Here is a 19,257-nt window from a genome sequence, read left to right as displayed (position 1 = left end):
TTGGAAGGATTTAAAATGTGATTCTTTTTATACTTTTTATTGAGATAGTCAACATATCCTTTGTATTTTATTGAAGTATCTTTCAAGTATCAGGCACAGTTGACTTAAAAAATGACTGTTGAAGCCAGGTGGGGTAGTGAAGTCTATAATAATAGCACTGAGAAGGCGGAAGCAGAAAGATTTCTTGCAAATGCCACATCAGCTTGATTTACATAGTAGGCTCTAGATCAGCCAAGGATATATATATATATATATATATATGTAAGACCATGTCTCAAAAACAACTACAATTGACACGTTGTATACATAGGTATCCCATTTATTATTAGCATTTTATTTCTATTTCTCTCTTTGGATTACAGGTCTAAGTCATAACTACCTTTTTTTTCCCCTCATATTTTTCAAATATATGCTATGGTTTCTGAGTGTCTCCCAGGAGTTCGTGTGTTCAAGTTTAATCTCCACTGTGAAGTATTAAAAGAATAGAAACATCTTCGAATCCCATGTATAGAAGTAGGATTCTGAGAAGTGATTGGACTAGACTGTGCATCAGGGTATTGCAGCTGTAATTGAATGTCTGATAGCTTTGTAAGAGCTGTATCACTTGCCATGTGATACCTTATACCAACTCAGGACTGGCAACAAGAAGGTCAACATTGGATGTGGCTCTTGACCTTGTAACTTCAGAATCCTAAGCAAAAACCAACCTCTTTATTGAAGTTGTCTGGCTTCGAACACTTTGTTATAGAAAGTGTGCTTCCAATGATCTCTAAATGACGCTAGGGTTTTGTTTGGTAAAACCATTAAAAAATTAGGGAGCCTTAGATTTGGCAGTGATTTCCTAAATAGGACACACAGCATTGTTTTGTGAAAGATTAGTGAATTGTACTTAATAAAATTTAAAACTTTTGCTCTTTTAGGGGTGGTGGTACAGCTCAGACAGTGGTAGAGCCTATTTTGAACAGTTCAGATGACTACTCATCTTCCATGGCCTTCTGTGTGTCAATTCCCTAAGCATGGTTTTTGCTTTGTTTTAGGTTCTGTGTTATAGTATGTACCAGTGCTTCATTTATGTAATGGCCAAATGCGCCTTGAATGGTATTGTGTGACTTCCTGGGAGCTGTGAACAGACGCTTATTCTCCCCACACAGGGGCACTAACAAGAGACCAGAGGAATTATTCCATCCAGGTTTAGCTCCGTGAACCCGTAAGTTTACTAGGTTATTTACAGGAGCATGGGTGACTCAAAAGCAGCTAAAACACTAAAAAGCCCACCCTGGCATAGGCAACAACTCACAAAAGCTGCATCTTCTTAGCTCCCTTTTCAACCTACATGCAGCCTCATTGAAGAGTCCTCTCCCCTGGTGACTGTTTATTGTTTATAGAACCTTGGGGAAAGGTTGGCAAATCTTGAAAACTTTGTCTCTGGAGTTTCATGAGCTTGTCCTAGAACCCCCATTTGGGGGAAAAAGTGAGATGGTCTTTTGCATAGCTATGGTCTCAGCATTATTTCAATATGCTGAACATATATTATTTGTTCAATAAAAGTAAAGTTGGTGAAATCTGTAGTTTTTTTTTTTTTTTTGGTTTTTCGACAGGGTTTCCCTGTGTAGCTTTGCGCCTTTTCCTGGAACTCACTTTGTAGCCCAGGCTGGCCTTGAACTCACAGAGATCCACCTGGCTCTGCCTCCCAAGTGCTGGGATTAAAGGCGTGCGCCACCACCGCCTGGCGAAATCTGTAGTTTTAAAAGATCACTGACAATGTCATTCACTGGACATCTTAAGGTGGGGCCAATTCATAGTTTCGAGGACTGGACTACACATGAGGTCAAGAAGTTTGAACTGAGCAGTGACAACATAAAGGAGGGGTGGGGGTGGGAGATGGACAGTATGTGAAGACTGGAGTGAGGACAAAGAGAATCACAAATGAGGCTCCGGCTCTTGATGCTATCACCAAATCCTGTCACCTCCGAAGTTCACATGTTGAAAGATGAATTAGTATCACGAGGAGGGGCTTTGGCTGTGGCCTGGCCACGACAGCAGAGCTTTCCTCTATAAGAGAAGCCAGTGTTCTTAACCACGGAGCCATCTCTCCAGCCCTTCAGAGGCCAAAGGAAGCTTGTTTGTCCCCTCTGCTCCTCTGCCACACCAGGACAAACAAAAGACACCATCAATGAAAAAAATAAAACTTTAGACATTTGGTCTGCTCTATAGAGCCTTCATTGTGGGAGTCACAGCCTCCACAACTGAGCAGTAAATCTCTGGTGACTTATCCTGTTGCAGGTATTTTTTAGCAGCCCAGCTTCATTTATTCACTTGAACAATTGTATCTTTAAGAAAATCCTAGAAAACATGGTTTGCATTTTTCTCATCAGGCTCTTTTCCTGGTGAAGCCACAACTCCTTCAGCACATAGGGTATGCTTGTGTTGTGTGGCACTGTTCCTGGGGAGCTGTGAACAAACATCTCAGAACTGATGACAGGCCAAAGGAAGGATACCACCAGAGTCCAACTTGGTGAACCAGTGAGTTTTATTGAGATGACTTACAGAAGCAGAGATGACTCCAAGACAACTCCAGCATGGTGACAGCTCACAGAAGCTGGAGACATCAACAGCACTTCGCAACTCGCAGGAAGCTCAACAGGTCGGAGTGTCCCTTCCAGGCAGCTTAGCTGGCCTCTGCTTCTTCCAGGCAGTATGGTTGGTGTGAGCCTTTTCTAGGCAACTCCGCCTGTCTGAGTGTCTCTTGGTAGTCCTTACTGCTTATACATACTTGGGAGGAAGAAGCCTAGTGAATTCAATCAGTTTCAGGGACATCCACAAGCCTCTGAGTTGTTTACTTTCTGAGCTAACAATGCCCCTCTGTAAGATGGAACGGCCCTGGGATCAGTCCTCAGCTCTGAAAAAAAAAAAAAAAAAATAGAATATTCTCTTTCCTCACTAGCTTCCTTGCAAGATGGAATATTTCTCATCCCTTAGAATATAGTATCCTGCACCATAAAGAGCTTCCCTCCAATATGGACAGCTTTATCTGTTTTATCTCAAGAGGAAATTGCACACAGAATGTTCAACAAATAATATGGCACTCCCCTGGAGCTGGTCTTCCCTGGTAGTCTCCATTTCCTGACCTCTCACTCCCCTGCTTTTCTTGAACTTGTACTCACAAAGATGATCTTAACAGAAACAAATCTAAGCAGTCTCTTGTAAGTCTTCACACCCCTGAACTTCTTGGCAGCATCTAACACTGACTGGTCCTTGAAGCATTCTCTCCTGGACCTTCCATTTCATTATCTGTACTCTTCTTGCCTACTGCTCTCTACCTTCAGGGCTTAGCTCTAGATCCTCTTTTCTTGGGTTAGGGATTTAGCTCAGTGATAGAGCACGTGCCTAGCAAGCGCAAGGCCCTGGGTTCTATCCTCAGCTCAAAAAAAAAAAAAAAAAAAAAAAAGTTAGATCCTCTTTTCAATCTCTTCCTTTTCTCTACGATGAGACAGGGCTTCTTTGTGTAGCCCTGGCTGTTCTGGAACTTGCTTTTTAGACCAGGCTGGCTTCAAACTCAATGTAGATCCACCTGCCTCTGCCTCCTGAATGCTAGGACTAAAGGCATGAGCCACCATGCCCCACTAGTTACCTGCGTTTTAAATTTTTTTCTTATAGACATACTTTATGTGTATGAGTGTTTGCCTGCATGTATGTATATACATCACTGTGCATACCTGGTGCCTAAAGAAGCAATGGATCCCTTGGATCTGAAGTTACCAACTGTTGTGAGCCTCTGTGCACGCTGAGAATCAAACCCAGGCACTCTACAAGAGAAGCAAGTGCCCTTAAGCCATCTCTCCAGCCCTTTTAAATAGCAACCAACCCCACCCTACAGCTCAAACCAGCTTCTGTAAACTCCAGGCCTGATGTCTACTACTCAACAAAAACACCTGTATGCTAGGCAGACACTTAAATTCATCATTCCCCAATTAAACCTTTGTCCTTTCTTCCCAAGACCTTGCTCGCTCTGGAAAGTGTTTCTGATAGGGGTATTACTCCTACTGTAGGCGGTGCCTACAGTGGAAATCCAGAGGTCTCAACAACACCTCCCTTCCCCACTAGATTCTTCTGAGGCTGCTTCCTAAGGGTTCAAAATGGCCTCTCTGCATCCCTCCAATTACTACCAGAGTCATGACCACCATCATCTCTTCTCCCCAAATGCCTTCAAGTATTCTGTTCCCCAGGGGTCCTTTAAAATGCTAATTTGACCCTATATCTCTAGTTTAAAAAATCTTTAACTGCTTGTCGCCCCCTTTTTTTTGGGGGGGGGGGAGGAGAGCAGGGTGGCCCTAGGTAACCTGGGCTATAGGCTGGCATATCCCAGCTACCCTCCAACTCACTATACTCCTTCCTCTACCTTCAGGTGCAAGGATGCTAAGAATGAGCCTTCACACTGAGTTTCCTTGTTGAGTTTAAGGAACCTAAAATGGTTTCACGGTGCAACATCTGCGCCCATCCTATGCTTAATCTTCATCAATACGCCACCCCCGCCGCCTTTGCCTGCGCCTCCCAACATTTTGTTGGACTTTTCACTTCCCCACCGATGCTTCCTCCTTCAGAGCTAGATAGAGCACTTACCCCGTGACCTGACAGACATTTATTCCAACAGGCAGAACTGCCCTGGACACTGTGCTGTTCCTAATTTCTTCGTGCTTCCATTTCCTCATTTGTATACTATTACAACAGACACACACATCAAAAGATGCCGTACTAAACTGCACTTAGAAATGGGCTCTAAGTCAGCCCTAAATATTAGCTATAGTCTTTTTCACACAAGTACTAGGTACTGAGACAATACCTTTCCTTGAAAGAGGTTTTCAGTGGGAGAGGAGCTATTAATTACATGCTGTTAAGAAGAAAGTACCAAAGAAGATGGAAAAGAAAAAAAGCCAGGAAACCTGGCCACGAGGATCCTCATCTCGAACCCTTGAATCACAAGACTGTCCAGCAAAGCGCGGAGGGAAGAGAAGCTCCTCCGCACGGCAGGCGGCGCCGCAGCACCGCGCACGACGGGGGAGAACAGACGCCGGGAGGACCCACCGCCCAGGTCACGTGCTCCGCGCTCCCTGGCTCCGCGCGCCGCGTGACGTGCGCCCGCAGTAGTGATTGGTTGGCGGGAGGCACGTGGGCAGAGCGGGGCGGGCCGGGGTGGAGGGGTGGGACCGGGGGCGGAGCTGCTGGAGGGGGCTGCTCCGCGCCGGGGCCGTTGGCTCCAGACAAATAAACATGGAGTCCATCTTCCACGAGAAAGTGAGTGTGGGCGTTCGGTGGGGAGCCGACCCGGGCTCGGCGGCGGGAGTAGGGAGCAGAGTCGTCGCCTCAGGGACTCAGGGCGGGGCCCGATCTCCCCCATCCCGACCGGGCTGGGTGAGGGGCGCTTCCTGCCTCCTCCCGGTGGCTCGGCTCAGGAAGCCTCCTTCATGCGCTCCCGGCGCCCTCGCCAAAGAGGACCCGGCGGATAACCCGGGCTCATGGGGCATTTCGGGGGCTTCACCCGGGGAGTTAGCGCGGGCGTTCCTTTTCACTTGCCACGCCTTTTCGGGTTTCTTCTGTCTCCTCTCCTAGGGTCTAGTCTAGCGAGTCGCCCTCTCTACACCTCGTGGACCCTTGCCAACTCCACCTATGCTCCCTGACCTATCCTCTGGCAGAATCAACTTTTTCTTCAACTCAGTTCTATAATAGAATGACCCATGCATTTAGATCTTGATGATCTATCCCACGTCCTTCTGCAGATGTTACCATGGCTCTCCCATTGAAGGGCCTGACACTTAGGAAGTAAAGTAGGAAACCCCGGAGTCCCTAAGGGAAGTCGTCATAAGAGTTTTTATTACGGGATGTTTGGGCTTGGTTTGCTAGCTGGTCTTTCCGGACTAGGAGACCAGCTATGTTTTTAGGTATATGGAATAGATTAGAATCTTTCTGCTGTGTGATCAGGCTAGTCTCTTCCTCACCCTAAATCCTAAATGACTACGCTTAAAAGTATTGTGACATCTTGAGAAACTGGTCTTTGCTCGCCTGTAATTATTAAGTCATTTGGGTGTTCCTCAGATAACTTTGGCATATGATACTATGTTTCATAATCGTTTTAGGTTTGGAGAGCATTGCTAGTTGGGGCGATTGTTTAGTAGGAGCAAAGGGTCTTTGTTTTGTTGAGTACTTATAAATTCAAGGCATTTAAAGTTCATGCACCACAAAGGAAAAACAAAAGTGACGTAATCCAAGAAACTGTTAAATGAGGTGCTCTTGAAAAGACATTTCTGAGTCTTGGAACTGGAACAACTTAGTCTGCGACAAGATCTCTTGTAGCCCAAGCTTGCTCCAGACTCCCCATCCTCCCTGTCCTCCTGTCTTTCTCCTGAGAGGTGGGATTACAGCCATGTGCCTTGATTCCTAGCACCACCCCCCATACATTTGTAGTTGATTTTCCAAAGGCTTTGGCATAGAACCCATTTGAAATGTGGTAGACTTTGAACACTTTATACACTGCTTCATGAGACTCCTACTATGCATTCTTTTAGAAAACATTTTATTACTGTCATGTGTGTATGATGCATGTGTGTGCTTGTGTGGAGGTCAGGACAACTTTACAAAGTCGATTCTCTCCTTCCAACTTTGTGTGAGTACCAGGGGTCTAACTCGGGCTTATGGCAAACCCCTTACGCACTGAGTCATTTCTAGAGCACTTAATGCATTAAAACAATTTTTTTTTTTTAATGTGAGTGTTTTGCCTTTGTGTGTGTCTATGCACTGTGTGTTCTTGGTACCCACTGAAGACAGAAGATCCCCGGAACTGGAGTTGCAGAGGGTTGTGAGCAGCCATCTGGGTTTTAGGAATTGAACCCGGGTCCTCTGGAAGATTGGCCAGTGCTTGTAACTATGAGCCATTTCTCTAGCCCCAATCTCTTCTTTACAATATTGATTGATCCTCATCTGAGCAGATTTCAGTGAAGGTAACTACTGAACCATTATATCCAAAGTGCTAGCCTAACAAAAACTTACTCAGGCTGGGGAAATGCCTCCGCCGTGTAAGCATGAAAACCTGAGTTCAGATTCCCAGCAACCATTTAAAGTCAGACAGGACAGTGTGTGTCTGTATCCCCAGTACCTGAGGATCTTTGTGCATACATGTACACAGGAACACATATACAAATATGCACATGTGCGCACACATATACACACATAAACCTTGCTTATCAAGAAGTCACTCAGTTATCAGCATGTTTATACACTTAATAAATACTTGAGAAGTACATTTACACTGTGTGTGTATGTGTGTACATTCGAACAGATGGGTGGGGGTGTACATGTATGTGTATGCATATAGTGTCAGGAGGTATTCCTCACTGGGTTGGAACTTGCCAAAGTGGCTAGCCCCAGGTATCTGCCCATTTCCACTTCCCCAGCACTGCAGTTACAAATGGGTACTACCATGCTTGGCTTTTTAAATGAGGGTTCTGGGGGTTCTGGGGCTTGTAGCACAAATACTTTACTGACTGAGGCATCTCACAAGTCCTAAACAGTACTTTGCTTTTATCATCAACTTAAATATCCATAGCAAATGAACATTTAGTAAAGCCGTAGTATATTTCAATTCACCTGTAACTATAGGTGATCATGTAAGAGGCCATTTTGGGAATATTTGAGCATAAATGCTAATTTCCAGAGAATTCTTTTCCCTTCCATACTTGCCTTTAATCAGAGAATCTAAAAAAGACTTCAACTACTTCTCTAGGAATTAATTTTATAGTTGCCCCTTTGAGTATTTATTATTAAGTTGGAATATAAAAACAGTTGTCTCCTTCAATAAATGGCATTCGGCATTCAAAAAAAAAGGAAAGTAAGAAATTGAAGACAGTGATGTTCTAAAACAGGAAGTGGTGATGGTGTCATGGGCCTATGATGATATTGGACTAAAGTCTATCAAATTGTGCAAACAGGAAAATTGTATACTATATGAATTATCTGTCAATAAACATCTTATTTTTTTTTTTTTTAAAAAGAAAGAAACAGCAAAGGCAAAAAACAAACAAACAAAAAAACCAAAACCCAAAACAGAACAGTAGTCAGCCAGGCATGGTGATGGTACAGGCCTTTAATCCTAGCACTTGGGAGATAGAAGCAGATCTTTACATAGTGAGTTCCAGGACAGTAAGGGCTTAGCTAGGTAGAGAGATCCTGTCTCAAAAACAATAAATAAATAAATAAATAAATAAATAAATAAATAAATAAATAAATAAATAAATAAATAAAAGCAGTTGTCCATTGGTAGATCTCCAGTTGGAGATACTGTGTGAATGAATGGAGTTAAGCACATGGTATGTGCCTCTATCTCAGCCTTATGCTGAGACTAGAATTCCTGGCCTGAGTAAGACCCTGCACATATGTGGGTGAGGGTGAGAGTTCCTTGAGCATCTAAAACAGTGATTCTCAACCTGTGAGTCGTAACCCTTTGGGGGTCCAATGGTGCTTTCATAGGGGTCAACCTAAGACTATCTGTATATCAGATATTAGCATTATGATTCATAACAGTAGCAAATTACAGTTATGAAGTGGCGAAATTGTGTGGTTGGAGGAGGAAATGTATTAAGGGAGTGCAGCATTAGGAAGCTTGAGAACCACTGCTTTAAAAGATATGTGGTTCTATTTATTTAAAGGATACAACTTTTCTGTGACTTTTTTTTTTAAAGACAGGATCCCACTGTCTGGCCCTGGCTGGACTGGAACTTGCTTTGTAGACCAGGCTGGCCTTGAACTTACAGAGATCCACCTGCCTCTGCCTCCCGAGTGCTGGGATTACAGGCTTGCGCCACCGCCGCCCGGCGACCATCTCCCAACTTTAATAGTAAATTACCAATACCAACTGCTTTCTTGGATGTGATGTTTTGTTGTTGCTCTTATTCTGGTGCTTCCATTGCTGGCTACGTTCGGTGCAGTCTGTACCTGTACTTTCAGTGTACTGTGAACTGGGAGTGCAAAGCACAAAAAGATGGAATAGAGGCTGAGCATTGACCTTGTCACATCCATTGCGCCCTTTTGTGATTGCCGGCTCTTATTGATATTCAGGATATGTGGGGTTTAGGGAAAGCCTAATTCCAAATAATTGATTTGAGGAGATGGTAACAGCACAGAGCCTCTGCCTGGGTTTGAACTTCAGCTCTGCCACTTGCTGCTTGTAGGATTTCTAGAGTTATTACCTCTGTGGTTTACTTTTTTTTTTTTTTTTTTGCCTCTGTAGTTAATGACAAATTAGCTGCCTCAAAGTCACACATGCTAAGAAGCTGTCCAGAAGTCAGTGTAACTGCTGCAGTACTCAGGTCTTGTGTTTAAAGAACCCCATACTAAATAAGTGGCAGCAGAGATCTGGGGGTGTAGTTCAGTGGTAGAGCACTTACTTAATATGGGCAAGGGACCAATCTCCAGCATAAAAGGAAAAAGAAGGACGAGGAAAACACTAAGCAGTACAGAGGTGGTGACAGTGAGCATTGTGGCTGTGACTTGAGCGCTAAGTCACACAGTCCTTACCCACCCAGGGAGACCAGTCCACAGTCGGTCCATTTTTGAGCGTACCATTAGGGTTGTATTTGTTTTCTGTTATAGTTCACCTAGTTTCAGGTTGGACCCCCAAAACCGGGGGTGACTTGGTTGCAGTTCCCTTTTGTGATTTTATATACTATCTTGGTGGAAGTGGAAGTGTAGTGTGTTGATCTTCTAGGCCCAACACAGTAAACTATGGACTCCAAATCATAGGATTTTAGCAGCAAAGTGAGTTTCTCTTCTACTTGGTTGAAATACTTAAAAGTGTTTTATTACATTGTAAGAATTGTGGTGCTCCATGCATGTGGAGGGCAGAGGGCAATTTGGTGGGAGTTGATCCTCTCCTCCCACTGTGTGGGTCTTCATGATCACAGCAAGCAAACATTACCTCTTGAGCCGTCTTGCCAGCTCCCCACTTGGGTCAAACCCCGAATAGAAAGAGTTAACAGTCTAACTTGGGTAGTGGCAATAAGACAGAAAAATTCATGATCAGAGGTATAGATAAATAATTTTTTTGGTTCATGTAGAATTTGATCAGTGTGTGTCAATGAGATTTTTAAATTGAGTTGAACAATTTGTTTTTTTTTTTCCTTCCATTGATTATATTAGAACTATAGAGCATATTTCCAATAGCAGTACCATTTTACTTGGTCAAGGTTTGATTTTAAGTGCTTATTTTTTCATAATAAAAAGCTAGTTTTTTAGGAACTGGGATGTAGCTCAGGCCTGAGTTTAATCTATCCCCACTACCACATAAACTAGGCATAATGAGACTCAAACTTTTGTTTTTTAAGACTTCATTATTTTTACTTTATGTGTATGAATGCCTACATGGATCAAAGTGTACCATGTGCAGACAGTGACTGAGGAGACCAAAGGGCATCAGATCCCTTACTGGAATTACAGCCGGCTGTGAGTTCCGCTGTAGATGCTAGGAACCGAACCCAAATCCATTTCTCCAGCCTCCAAAACCCCCAATCTTTAATAGCAAGAATTTTTTATCAAAATTTTGGATGTCACTATTTCTATATATTAAATATGGCGACCAGGAGCTACATTCCTCAGTGATTACCAGCGCTGGCTGCTTCAGAGGACCCAGGCTTCCCAGCACCCATATGATGATGACTTAGCCCTCTGCAACTCTAGTCTCAGAAGATCCAACCCCTTTTTCTGGCCTCTGTGAATACCAGGCATGTACATGGTGCAGACATACATGCAGACAAAACACCTATACACATAAAAATAAAAATATCTTAAAAAAATATGGTGACCGTAGTTTAAGAACCCCACACTGAAGCATATTGCCTAGCAACAGGACTGAAAATTGCATCACAACTGCTTTCCCAAATTGAGTGTCTGGTTGCCATGTTAGATATTTCTTGATTTCTTTTCTTTCTTTTTTAAGGTGAGGTCTCATTATGTAGGTGACTGGCCAGGCACTCATGGAGGAGATACACCTATCTCTGCCTCCTGAGTGCTGGGATTAAAGTTGTGCACCACCACCACCTGGCCTTGTCTGAATGTTTTAAATTAAGTATGTCACACATAAGAACACACAAATCAAGGAAGCACTCGTGGAAGCTGCCCTTAGATGAAGTCACAGACTATTTCCCTGCACCCACTAAGTACCCTCAGTCCTCTCCTCCAGGAACTAGCCCTTCCAGTACTTACTTCTGCCAGGAAATTCTGCCATCATATATTAAGAGATTAACTTTGCCCATTTGTAAGCTCTTTTAATTTTTTAATTTATTATTATCATGTGTTTCTGCATGATATGTTGTATGAATGGACACATATACCTCTGTGTAGAGAGATCAGTGGAATGTTCTCTTCCACTTTTAAGTCTGTTCTATGGTTGGAACTCAGGACACTAGGCTCCTCTCACTTGCCCCACCCTGTACTTTTGCTGTCTTTGTTTGGTGGTGGTAGTGGGGATTGAACCCAGGGCCTTACACACACTGGCTCTGATGTCTACTCGTTTGAGTGTTGTGTGCTTTTTATTTTTTAAAAGTATTTCAGAGATTCATCCATATTGTTGCAGTTACTTGTATTTAATTTACTTTTATTCTTATACACTGTTCTTTTGTAAATACAGTTCTGTGATCTAAACTGTCTTTGAATGCTTTCCGGTTTGGAAGCCTACAAGAAGTGCTTTGGTGAGCACATTTGCAGTTTATGTGTGTAACCACAGAGCACACAGATGGTAAACTGTGGTAGAGATGAAGGTTGTTGTAGAGTGGTTTCACTAGGCTATACTTGTTCCTGTAACAACTGTTGTCTGTCATTCTAAACCTCTCGCTGTAATAGCTGTCCTGGAGACTGGATAGTAGTAACATATTGTGAATTTTTCTTTTATAAAAATACTTTTTTTTTTTAGCTAGGTAGTGGTGGTGCATTGTAACCAGAGGAGTTTCACAGTCTTGCCCCATCCCACAGCCATTTCCAAATAATCACTCAGAGGCTTATATTATAAATGTTTGGCCAATGGTTCAGGCTTATTACTAGTTAGCTCTTACATTTAAACTAATCTGTATTTCTTATCTATGCTTTGCCACATGGTTTGTGGCTTGTTGCCTCATTTTCTATAGTCTTGCTTCCTCAGCAGCTGGCTGGCATCTGCTGACTCCACCCTTCCTCTTCCCAGAATTCTCCTAGTCTGGCTCTCATGCTCAATCTCTTCCTCCCCAGCCCTCAGCCAATCAACTTTATTATTAACAAATGAGCATAATCTACATCAGTGCACATCTTTGATCCTAGCACTTGAAGTCAGAGGCAAACATTTCTTTTTTTGTTTGTTTGTTGTTTTTTTGGGGGGGAGGGGTTGAGACAGAGTTTCTCCATGTAGGTTTGGTGCCTGTCCTGGGTCTCGCTCTGTAGACCAGGCTGGCCTCGAACTCACAGAGATCTGCCTGGCTCTGCATCCCAAGTGCTGGGGTTAAAGGTGTGAGCCACCACCACCCGGCTGCAAACAGATTTCTATGAATGAGTTCCAGGCCAGCCAAGGCTAGATCACAAAGTGAGATCTTGTCTCAGAAACAACAACAGAAACATCTTTAGGGCCTGAAAGGATAGGTAGCAAGTAAAGGCACTTACTGCCAAGCCTTATAGCCTGAGTTTGATCCTTGGGACCCACATTGTGAAAGGAGAAATTTGAATCCTACAGGTTGTCTTCTGCATCTCCTCCAGCCAATCAATCAACCAATCAATCAATCAATAATATTTAAAAATAATTTTTTAGTGTTTGTGTGTATGTGGCATGCATGTGAGTGCTGGCATGCACATGGCCATGTATGCATGTGGAGGGAGGTCAAGAGGGCAAGTACTCAGGAGTCATTTTTCTCCTTCTGTAGTACTATCTGGGGACTGACATCAGGCACCTTTACCTGCTGAGCCACCTCCTGCCCTGTGTTGTGGTTTTGATACACATTTCCCTGGTGATTGATGAAGCTGAGATCTTTTTGTATGTTTTTAGCCTCTTGACCATCTTGTGAAATGCTTGCATTTCCACTAGGATATAAAGTGAACATCTGTATGTCTCTGCTTCATAGTAGGCAGTATTCAGTGGAAGTTGCTCCTAGCAGTAGATGAACAGTAGAAGGAAAAAGAGGCAGAGACAAAGACTTCTGTCACATGTGACAGGATACTTAACTCTAGCTCCAGGTCAGCCTGGACAACATTTCTTAGCAGATTATGAACATAAGTCTTGCTCCAGCTCTGTGTCAGACTCAAGCTCTCTGACTTCTGCCTTCTTATTCCATAGCAGACATGTATACTGTATCTACTTCAGCAATTATGTTTTGTTTCTATAACATTGATTCATCAGGGGGAAATGCATCTTGTAAGGTGCTCTTTGGAGTCATCATCTGCCATGTAACATAGCTCAGATCAGGAGGCATGATGCCTGGCAGGTTGAGTTCAGTAGGCCTTATTGGTCCCTTAGTGGGTCAGAGTTAACAGAGGAAGTTTTCTCCCACCTGCCTTTGCTCCCAAGAAAAGCAGATTTTGGTCTGTGTCCACCGGACTCATCCACTCCCGAGTCCCCCTTTTTTACCTATAGCTCAGGAAAGCAACACTGTTAGGACCAGGAGAGTGACAAGAAGGCCACTAGGTGCTGGGCAGGCTGGATTTGGAGTTTGGATTGGGCACCAGCTAACCGGCTGGTGGGATGTTGTACCCACCTCCATGAGAGGATGCTAAGGACCCCTTGGGGAGCTGAACCTGGCTGCAGTTCCTCTTGCTAACTTGTCCACTCATGGACGTGGGCTGCGGTCAACTTGGGGCAGTTCTCCTTTCTATATACCACGTGGAATGAGTCTGCAAAATTGGCTATGAAAGCCTCAGTTCTAGAGCTGGGTCTTACTTATTTAGCCTGAGACAGAATTGTTCTCACTTACACCATGTCTGGAGTTTGAAAGGACAGGCTTTTAATGTTAAATACTGACTAACTTGTTAGAAGAACGAATGTTCTAGGGGATAACATTCCCTTTTTGCAGTAGTAATTTGCCAGGAAATCTCCAAAGATGAATTCTTGTAGGTACTGAAAAATTCACAAGGCTAAATGTTCTTATAGGGTGAGTTTTAGGCTTCTATGAGATTGGGTAGTTGAAGCTGTACTGTAAATCATTCTTCATTTTTGTTCCTATAGTGAAGTAGCTGTAAAATAAACATAGACAAATGAAAATGCATATGCCCGTAAAATCAGCTTTGCCTAAGGATTATAAAGTTTGTTTTGACCGTATTAAAAAGTTAGTAATTACATTTTTTTTTTTTAGAAGATACTCTACAGATCCACTTAGTAAATCACATTTAAATTTGTTCTTTTGGAAACACTAGCAAGAAGGCTCACTTTGTGCTCAGCATTGCCTGAATAATCTATTGCAAGGGGAGTATTTTAGCCCTGTGGAGTTATCCTCGATTGCACACCAGCTGGATGAAGAAGAGAGGATGAGGATGGCAGAGGGAGGCGTTACCAGTGAGGACTATCGCACATTTTTACAGGTACTGACTTCAGACTAGCAAAGCCCGGGCTATTTTTAAAATGCGGGTGCTCTTTAAAGGAGGATGAGCCATTCTCCCCATAGGAGTGTGACTTGTTAATTATAACTCTGTTCTTCACTTGGTAAATGGGACTGTGCAGCGGCTTCTTGTCAGTGTGTACACTAATGACAGTTTTAATCCTTTTCTCATCCCTCTGCCCATGAAAATTGAACAGCAGCCTTCTGGAAATATGGATGACAGCGGCTTTTTCTCTATTCAAGTAAGTAGTCTGGAGTGTGTGCGAAGTGCTGCCTCATTTTAGTGCTGTGGTGCTCATCTACCTTTGTGGTTGATGTGGCCCAGCCTGGCACAGCTTTTTATGTAACGACGGAGCCTTCAGTAGTTCCCTGAGTGAACTGTGTCTACAGAAGACTGCACTCCAGGGCACTACACACAGATGAACATTAGGACTGTAAACCCTTCACTTTAGAACAGGGCTTTGGTCACTCGCTTGCTTGCTTGCTTGCTTGCTTGGGACAGGCAGGGTCTCGCTATGTAGTCCTGGCTGGTCTGGGACTTATGTACATTTTCCCATCTGTGTCTCCAGACTGGAATTATAGGCGTGTGCTGCCATACTCAGTTTAGAACAGGGCCTTTAAAAATTACTTTCTGAAAGAGGTTGTTTCATTTGCATGTAGATGCTAATAGCTTTAATTCTAATAAATTACAATGCTTCAAATTTATTATCTCTGGTCCATCTGAGAATCACAATGGCTTGCAGCCTTCCATTTGAGTCATCCTACAGGATTGGGTTCCTGTAGTACTTCTCTGGCTTCTGATCTGTGTGGTAATTTGTAGCCCTTTTGGAGGGTGGCATTGGGATTGGCTCCAAGGTCTCACGGAGCCAAGTCCCATTAGGCTCCATTTTAATTCTGTAGTGGTTTTATTCTTTAAAGTCTTGTCTCGTACGTAGTGAGCAAATATTCTGCCCTAGAGAAAGCCTCCAGCCCTGCGGTTATTTATATATGTTTGTTTATTTTGCTGCTTCTTTTTTTTTTTTTTTTTTAAAGATTTATTTATTTATTATATATACAGCGTTCTGTGTGCATGTACACCCGCAGACCAGAAGAGGGCAGCAGACCTTATTACAGATGGTTATTAGCCACCATGTGGGTGCTGGGAATTGAACTCAGGACCTCTGGAAGAACAAAGCAGTGCTCTTAACCTCTGAGCCATCTCTCCAGCCCCTATTTTGCTTCTATAGACAGGGTGTTGCATTGTAGCCTAGCCTGGTCTTGAACTTCCCAAAGTCCTGCTTTGGCCTGCCAGGTGCTGGGACTGCAATTGGGGGCCACCATGCCTAACTTCATTCATGTTCTTATGGGGTTCTTTTCTCTATGGACACATTCTAACAATGTGAGAGTTGTCCAAATTCTTTCAGAATCTCTTTTGAGAGATCTATTTCTGCAAGTGTTTTTCTTTATAAACTCCTTCTACTCCACCCTCCTCGGGTCCCCCTTTTTTCTAGCACTTCCCCCCAGTGCTTCACTATGACATTATGAGGACCACTGGCCCTGAGCTGAGAGCCCAGGTCAGAGTTGGCACAGCCCCACCGTCTCCCGTGTGTGCGGCACTGCTTACACTTGCTGTTCCCAGCCCTTGTTTGCTCTGTTACTTCGCAGTGTGCTTGTTTCTTTGTTGCCCACCTGGGAGGACAGGTAGAATGTTTTCTCAGTTTGCAATAATCAGGTTTGACTTTCTGTTCATGACTGCAGAAGTCTAAAGTATATCAAACCTTTTTAAAGATTTACTTTTATTTTAAAAATTATTTGTATATGTCTATATCTGTGTGTGGGTATGTGCACATGAGTGCTTCTGTCGGCAGAGGCCAGAAGAGGGCATTGGAGTCCTAGAACTGAATTTACAGATGCCTGTGAGCCCTCTGACACGGGTGCTGGGAACTGAACTTTGGTCCTATAAGAGGAGTATGCACCATGGACCACTTACTTAGTCATCTCTCCAGCCCCCAGACCTTTCTTTCAAATCCCTAGGGAGAACGTACTTTATATTGTATGCCTTTGGTCACTGGCATTGCAAGTGAGTGTATGTAGTGACTAATTTTACAGTGAGTGTGTGCAGTGACTAGTTTTACAAACAGTACCCACAGATGGAATGTGCTTCTGCATTCTTGAGGCAGTTTTATCTATGAATTCTGTGATTTTCTGACATTTCTCAGGAACCTAGTATGGAAAGCACTCTTTTTTGGTTTGTTTTGTTTTTTGAGGCAGGATTTCTCTGTGTAGCTTTGAGCCTTTCCTGGAACTCACTTTGGAGACCAGGCTGACCTCGAACTCATAGAGATCCGCCTGCCTCTGCCTCCCGAGTGCTGGGATTAAAGGCATGCGCCACCACCGCCTGGCCGGAAAGCACTCTTTTAAAATGGATTTGTGGGGGCTGTAGAAATGGCTTCACATTTAAGAATGCTTAATGGTATTTCAGAGGACCAGTTCAGTTCCCAGCACCCACATTAGGCTGCTTACAACTGCCTGTAACTCCAGTACACAGGGACCTGATACTGTCCTCTGGCATCCACAGGCACTTATACAATGGTCTCTACTCACTCAGACACACTAATACACTTAAATAAAAATAATAAAAAATAAATCTTTAAAAAATAACAATGAAATTAAATTCACATGTATATATCATTTATGGATTTAGTGGGGTTATCATGGGGATATACTTTTTAAAAACAGTATTCTCAAAGTTTATATATGAAGCACAGTTGCTTACACAATGTAGCTGTGCTACTTGAAGGTTTAGCTCATGAAAAGTTGCTGTTTTTCTTTTGACAGGTTATAAGCAATGCCTTGAAAGTTTGGGGTTTAGAACTAATCCTATTCAACAGTCCAGAGTACCAGAGGCTCAGAATTGATCCTATGTAAGATTTTTTTCTACATTTCTTTCTTTAAATTTGGTTTTTAAAGCTATAGTTTCTGAATGAGGACAAATTCATCATGCATGTTTTTGCTTTGATACTGCATTGGATGCCCTTGGACTTCACTATGTCACTATGTCAGTGGTGGCACTGACCTGAGGTGTGGAGGCTGTGGTGCATAACATCACTAAGCTGCTATGGAAAATGCATAGAGTTACATAATTTTTATTTTTTAAAATTAGTAACACTTAAGTGTAACTATATCCTAACTGATAGAAATTTTATAGTACTTGCTAGTATATATCATACTATCCCACTTAACAGTATTAACAGTATATGTTTTATCTTTTCTAGAAATGAAAGATCCTTTATATGCAATTATAAAGAACATTGGTTTACAGTTAGAAAATTAGGAAAACAGGTAATATTTCTTCTCCTTTCTTGTCCTTTTATCACGCTACATACTCCATTTAAAACAAAAATGCAAACAATTGGTGTCTTTAGAATGAAGCCCAGGATTCCATGCAAGTCCTGAGCCTGGACTTAATTCAGCAGATAAAAATTGGCTATCTTAAGAGAAGATAATCACTTTCTCTTCAGATTTTTAAAATAAAAACCGTACAAACTATATCATAATAAAAATTCTATATTTAAAACAATGTATATGTGGTTACTATTAAGTATGTTTTTGTGTGACGATTTGTATTTAGCACAGTACTGTAACAAAGTCTGGAATGTCAGGAATAAGCAAAACATTTAGCAGTTGGCATTGGTCAGAAAGGGTTATTCAGGCGATTCCATTGTTCTGTGGTACATACGTCTGCATAAAATCACCATTGCCCATGCTTTTGAAAGAAGCAGACATGTAAAGGTCTTCTTATTAGAATGTTAAACTTGGATTAGGTTATTAAAAACAGGCTCAGACAGTCAAAGGGAATAAACTGTTAATACACAAGCAGCATGGATGAATCTCAGCAATGAGTAGTAGACACAGTGACAGAAAGTAGGCTGACCAGTGCTTGTGTAGGGCTGGGGATGGAGAGAGTGAACACAGGAGAAATGCCAGAGGGGACAAGAGACTGGACTCTGAATGTGTTCAGTGTCCTCGTCATGTTGATGGTTTAATAAATATTTTTTTAATGACAAATTGTTAAAAAAAAAAAAAAAAAGAGAGACAGGTTCTAGTAGATGTATGTGCAGTTTATCCAAGTAGAGTGGCCCATACCTATGACTCAACACTTAGGAGACTGCCCTAGGAAGACCTTGAGGCCAGCCTGGACGACATAAACCCTCAAAAGAGACAGCAGTTTATTTCATGTCAGTTATGCCTCAATAAAACTGTTTTTTGTTTTTAAATAAAAGGCAAAAATGCTAAGTGTGGTAGTGCACACCTTACTCCCAGCAGAGACAGGGAGATCTCTGAGTTTTAGGCCAGCCAAATCTACATAGTGAGACCCTGTCTTAAATCCAAGAATAAGGGGCTGGAGAGATGGCTCAGCAGAGCACTGACTGCTCTTCCAGAGGACCTGGGTTCAATTCCCAGGACCTACATGGCAGTTCACAACTGTCTGTAACTCCAAGATCTGACACCCTCACACAGACAATATATGCAGGCAAAACACCAGTGCACATAAAATAAAAATAAATACAGTTAAAAAATCCAAGAATAAATAAATTATCTTAAATGAAAAAAGAAAAGAAACAATACATTGAACCTGGAGCTAGGGCTCAGTGGGTATGACCTTACTGGTCTTGCAGAGGATCTG

General features: G+C 42.6%; 1 protein-coding gene and 1 long non-coding RNA gene across 7 annotated transcripts in view; one reads left to right on the top strand and one right to left on the bottom strand.

The window, feature by feature from the left end:
• Window positions 1-2,095: 2,095 nt before the first annotated feature.
• Window positions 2,096-5,081, bottom strand: LOC118595678. 2 transcript variants are annotated; one of them, XR_004946539.1, is made up of 3 exons: window positions 4,621-5,081; window positions 3,717-3,806; window positions 2,096-2,899 (listed from the first exon to the last, which is right to left on the bottom strand). It is a non-coding gene; the product is annotated as an uncharacterized LOC118595678 (long non-coding RNA). The 2 variants fall into 2 exon arrangements; XR_004946540.1 differs by having other exon boundaries at window positions 4,841-5,081.
• Window positions 5,082-5,219: 138 nt separating this feature from the next.
• The window catches only part of Atxn3 (ataxin 3), a 37,241-nt gene continuing 23,203 nt past the window's right edge, over window positions 5,220-19,257 (top strand). For 2 of the 5 annotated variants that reach the window (XM_036206404.1, XM_036206403.1), the window contains exons 1-5: window positions 5,220-5,292; window positions 14,410-14,574; window positions 14,789-14,833; window positions 17,409-17,494; window positions 17,846-17,912. In XM_036206404.1, coding sequence (XP_036062297.1) covers window positions 5,269-5,292; window positions 14,410-14,574; window positions 14,789-14,833; window positions 17,409-17,494; window positions 17,846-17,912 — 387 coding nt within the window. In that variant the 5' untranslated portion in view covers window positions 5,220-5,268. The remainder of the gene's footprint in view (window positions 5,293-14,409; window positions 14,575-14,788; window positions 14,834-17,408; window positions 17,495-17,845; window positions 17,913-19,257) is intronic. The other 3 variants (XM_036206408.1, XM_036206407.1, XM_036206405.1) reach the window with 2 other exon arrangements.

This window comes from Onychomys torridus, chromosome 14, assembly GCF_903995425.1.
Source record: "Onychomys torridus chromosome 14, mOncTor1.1, whole genome shotgun sequence".
Taxonomy (NCBI): domain Eukaryota; kingdom Metazoa; phylum Chordata; class Mammalia; order Rodentia; family Cricetidae; genus Onychomys; species Onychomys torridus.
Note: the sequence above shows the minus strand (reverse complement) of the source record. Positions and strands in the feature narration are given on the sequence as shown.